Consider the following 5,183-nt stretch of genomic DNA (forward strand, 5'->3'; position numbering starts at 1 on the left):
AACTGTTCCCTCGAAGTAGAAAATGTTTACGGTTGAATAACAAACGATTACAGCAAGTTGAATGTAATGACGTTCATGTTAGGATTCAGAGCGATGCGAAACACACGAAACGGTAATATAATGTAAGAAGACGAGTTGAAAAGATCCATCTACATATCTTGAAATGGCATAGTGGAAAGTAATAATTTAACAAAACAACAGTGAAATATAACGACAATAAATTCAGACACCTAACAAAATAACTTATATCGTAGAGAATAAATGTGTATGTTGACACATTAGATATTCCTCTTCATCTTTCCTTCATTTTTCTTATTTTATCTCCAATATAAGTTATATTAATCATATAAACATCAAATCAAGGAGAAGCTATACACCTTCTACGTGGATGTTAAGAACAATTTTTAGACGTGGATAGGCGTCCTTTACACTGACTTCACTCACCTTTCGGTAATCAACGCACCATCGCACTCCACCGTCTTTTTTCCGAACTAACACTACTGGTGATGCCCACTCGGAACTTGATGGGATGACCACTCCAGTTTCCATCAGTTTTTGAAGGTGGGAATCTTCTTCGCCTTGGAATCCTAATGGAGTCCTCCTGGCTGGCTGGCGAATTGGCATTGCTTCACCGGTGTCAATTCGATGTTTTACACCGCTGAAAGTGCCCAAATCGTAGTCGTCCTTTGCAAAGATATCAGGGAACTCCTTTAGAAGCATACAGAGTCTCTGTCTCTGAGGATTTGTCAGGCCATTCGAGGATTCTGAGAAAAGGTCCTGCAAGTGTAAAGGAACACATATATCCACACCTACAGAGTTTTGTAAATGTTTTGTTTCTGCAATAGGGAAAACTGCCTCTGCGTTGTTGAACTTCTGGTCAACATCTACCTCCTCAACTTTTCCTAGGAAGGTGCTCTCCGAGAGTTTGATCTCGCAGTCCTTCAGATTAAGGACCCTCACAGGAACAGTTTGGTTCATACAGACAAGACATGATCCAATTTGCAACCCGCTCTGATGATTGAATGTCTCTAATATTGCCTGGGAAGGTTGAGAGGGATTTTCCAACCGACTCACTATCATTTTCTCACTTCCTGGTGGAATCACCACGCTAGCATCAACTCGCACTACACTTCTAGCAATATCAGTATCAGCCATTTGGGAGAAACCTGGAAGCAACTTCCCACTGACTTCAATATTTTTCTCTCCTGTATGGATGACTGCAAGTACCGATTGGAGCAGGTCAATACCAACTAGCATGTTATCCCTAATAGGGGCTATCACCACTGGTAATTTCTTCACTTCCTCACCAAGTTGGAGAGTCGCAGTGACTACTCCTACCCCAGTCATCTGTGCCCCGTCTTCCGCTGTTAATAAATTTATTTCCGTTCCCGGTTTCTCATACTTGAGTCCAACCTCTTTCGCCCATCTGTCAGAGATAACTGTTGCGTCCGCTCCCGTGTCGATGACAGCTTCAGTAGGTTCCCCATTGACAATTATCGGAACAACAATGCTTTTCCCCGTTCTGCTGGCCCTGGTAATCTTTATGTCATGTCGCGGAGAATGTGGCCTGCTGGGAGATGTAGGTGATCTGGACCTACCAGAGCTACAATCTCTCTGAAAGTGACCCTTGCCACCACACCGGTAACATTCCTTACCTTCCTTAGTAGCTAACTGGCGTTCCTTCATAGTTTCATCGAATCTTGATCGACACTCAGATCCTCAAGTTGTTTCATTCTCGCCTCAAGTCCATCCCGGCTGGCAGCATTTGGCAGAATGTGAACACGCTGTGCATTCAACACCCCTTCATCATCTGTATCCGCACTACAGGCCCCATCTCCCCAGGGTGGCTTTGAAGTTGTAATCCTGTGAAGTTACCATTTCTATTGTCTGATTGAGTGTTTTGGGGTTCTTGTTCAAAACGTCGTATGCTACCCGTGATGTCTTGTATCCCTTAAGAAAGGCTTCTGCAGCTAATTGGTCCTGTAAGTTTAAATCTTCCCCCGGATAAGCCAAAGTAACTAGGCGTCTAACTTCCTCTCCAAATTCATCGTTGCTCAAGCTATGTTGCCGTATTTCGTGCAGCTTTGATCTTGCTGTTGATGGAGGGTCCCTCCGTCCAAACCGCTGGACAAGACTTTGCCTCAGGTTCTTGTACTCTTTTCTTATGTTTTCTGGCAGTGAGCAGACATACCACATGGCCCTGCCCTTGAGACATTCATATAGCCTATCAACCCTCTCACTATCTGACCAGTGATACCGATCTGCTAATCTTTCAAAAGGAACAATGAAAGTCTCCACATCTTCCTTTCCTTCAAACACCGGGAGTTTTGTCTGAGGGCCTTTCCCTGGGCCCTTGTCGAGGCGTTCTGAAACTTGCCTTTCGGACGAGGGTGTACTAGAGAGCGAGTTGTTCAGTCCACTGAGTTGGGAATAATTTGGGCTTGAATATGAGTGTTCTCTCTCGCGTATCACTCGCAGTTCCTCATCAAAGCCGCCATATGACCTTTGATCCCATGTGGTTTTAAATCCATCTTGTTGCTCGTCTGAAACGAAGGACCTCTGGGCTAATGGTGGTGCTTGCTGAGACAGGGCGCCCTGATCTCTTTGCGCGCCTCCTGCACGAAAGACCTCACCATTTCATTATGTTCCGCGAGGTGTTTTCTTTTTTCCTCATCAAAATCTTTCATAACCTCACGAAATATTCCCATTGGTGTTTCGCGTTGTTCATCAAAACTCTTCATTATGACAAGAAACATGTCATTTGCCACCTTGGGATCAAATGACGCCGTGTCATCCTGACCCCCCAGCTGTTCCTCTGGAGGCTGATCACTAAGATGTGCCATGCTAGTCCTCTTTAGCTTGTTCGAAAGCTAAAAGTTCCTGTTTGTCAACTTACACTTCTAGCACTTACTTATCAATATAGCACTATTTTATGATGTCCAATCTTAATCGACACCCCCACTTCCTTGTTAGTAGTTCTCCGGGGTGTAGACCATCATCTAGTAAGTCTATGAAATAGCGCTCTTTCCCTTTCTTTCTGCAGTCACGCAGGTCAGCATTAAATTTGAGTGTTGTTGTTCCGAGTTCAGTATTGGGACTTTCAATTTTAGAATTCAAGAGCTGTACCTGTCTAGCAACTTCATCATCTGATTCGAGGAATTCATATGGAGATTTATGACCTTTAATGTCGTTGTAGAGACTCACAGAGTAAACTGGTACCCCTATAAACTGAATTTTGCATCCCCGTTTAACTGTGTAATCTCTTGCACTTATGTAATTGTTTATGATTTTGTTCACAGTTCTAACACAACTCCCGGCAATGTCTATGAATTTACCTTGCTTTGTTGTGATATCACAGGTTCCACCCCAGAAATAAACATAAACAAGTTTACCAAATTTCCTCTTTGGTATGGGGATTTGTTCCTTGAGTAAGGCAACAAGGTTTGATATATTGGCACCAGCTCTACAAGCAAACTGTATGGGCAGTTTTAAATTATCCTCCCTACACACAGCTGCTAGTCGTTTTCCTTTTTTGTCAGACACAAGCAGGGGCACGTAATCTGATTCCTGATGCGGTACTGTCACATTGTGTGAGTATATGTAGTCTACAAGATCTTTTTCTGACCGCTGAAAGAGAAAAGTTGACCGTTCGCTGTGAATGATTCGTTTAACAAACCGGTGTTCGCAGTGAACGCCGACAGTACTGTTGCCAAAACAATATAAATGTAAGACGAAAGTACATGTAGTTCAAAACATGCCTCATATAAACAAAATGCACGAAAACTGCCTAAATTTAATATGTCGACATGCTTTGGAGTTAAACGTGAATAACTCTCACCTAATTATAATCTTAACTAAAATAAGGAGAATGAGACAAGGTGCAATCGTTATGTGACACTACAATAGCTTACACCGTACACTATTTTGTGACACTACACTAACTTACACCGTACACTATACCTGTAGCAGACTCCTGTCCACTCCGAGGTATGAGTTGCAGTACATTATTACACAAACAGAATCGGGCTTTTGACTCCCTCCTGGGCGTATAACCAAATTCCACTTCTGACACCACTTGTTGTGCTCGAATATTTGTAGAAGGCTTGCGCAATGACAAGTTAACTCGTCAGAGTTTTGTCAACCTTTAATGGCGGTAAAACTCGACAAAAAACCGGAAAAACATCAACAATGTCTAACACATAAAATAGAAACCGGTCCGGTGGTCCGGAATCACGGCCGCATCACAGTATTGTTAATGAAGGTTCAAAAAAGATATATGAATGTATTTTTTCAACGTGAACCATTATGAGAATAGGTTGCTCATCAGCGGAGACTGACTACGGACCAAAGATAATCTGTAAATAGGGTCACCAATTATGTAGCGTACGTAAAACAAAATCGATTGCGCCGATGATTGTCCTATTCTTGCCACGAACTTCAGTATGATTGGTTTATATTCACTCCGGTTATTTTTTATTTCTGTCTTGCGGACTTTTACAGTTACGCTAATATTTGTCTATTTACCTATAATAAAGGGAAAGCAGCAATATTTCGTCGAGTGGAAAGTAGTTGTTCCATGGCGGCACACGATGATTTTTTTTTTTTTTTTTTTTTTGTTTTGTTTTGTTTTGTTTTTTTTTTTTTTTTGATGGTAATATAAACCAAATAATGAGCTCAAGATACAGTGAAACAGTATCTTTGTTTTCTTGAAACATGACATATGTGATTGCAGCGCCACTTTTTCTGAGATTTCCATAAACCTTGAGTACTCCAAAATTTTAACATTTGATAATTACGTCAGGAATATGTCTCCCTGTCATATAATTGATGGTATGATATTTCACTGGATATGCCAAAGTTCTTAAACTTCCTTACTGTATCATCCTTGCACTACAAATCAAATTACTGAAAGTACTGAATATCTAAGTCCTCAAAGTCGTTTTGCCGGATAGGTGGATCGGTTATTGTGTTGGGGGATCTCACATGGAGGTAAATCACCACTGGTTGTGGTAGGTAATTTAAGTGCCGCTAGGTAAAGAGATGAGATTATTCTAAACCATGTTGTCCCATTATTGCAGCAAAACCTCACACCACAGCAGGAAAATGCTCGTCCCCATGTAGCGAGGATCTTTCTCACTAACATCAATATCCACCCAATAGACCTATCCCCTATTGAATATTTG

General features: G+C 41.7%; 1 protein-coding gene across 1 annotated transcript; it reads right to left on the reverse strand.

Moving 5' to 3' along the window:
* Window positions 1–369: 369 nt before the first annotated feature.
* Window positions 370–1,686, reverse strand: LOC132562451 (uncharacterized). Its single transcript, XM_060227193.1, has one exon. The coding sequence runs from the start codon at window positions 1,684–1,686 to the stop codon at window positions 370–372; it is 1,317 nt and encodes a 438-aa protein (XP_060083176.1).
* Window positions 1,687–5,183: the final 3,497 nt, after the last annotated feature.

The sequence above is a fragment of the Ylistrum balloti genome, unplaced genomic scaffold (genome assembly GCF_031769215.1).
Source record: "Ylistrum balloti isolate Yb309-2 unplaced genomic scaffold, AGI_CSIRO_Ybal_v1 Utg371418, whole genome shotgun sequence".
Classification (NCBI taxonomy): domain Eukaryota; kingdom Metazoa; phylum Mollusca; class Bivalvia; order Pectinida; family Pectinidae; genus Ylistrum; species Ylistrum balloti.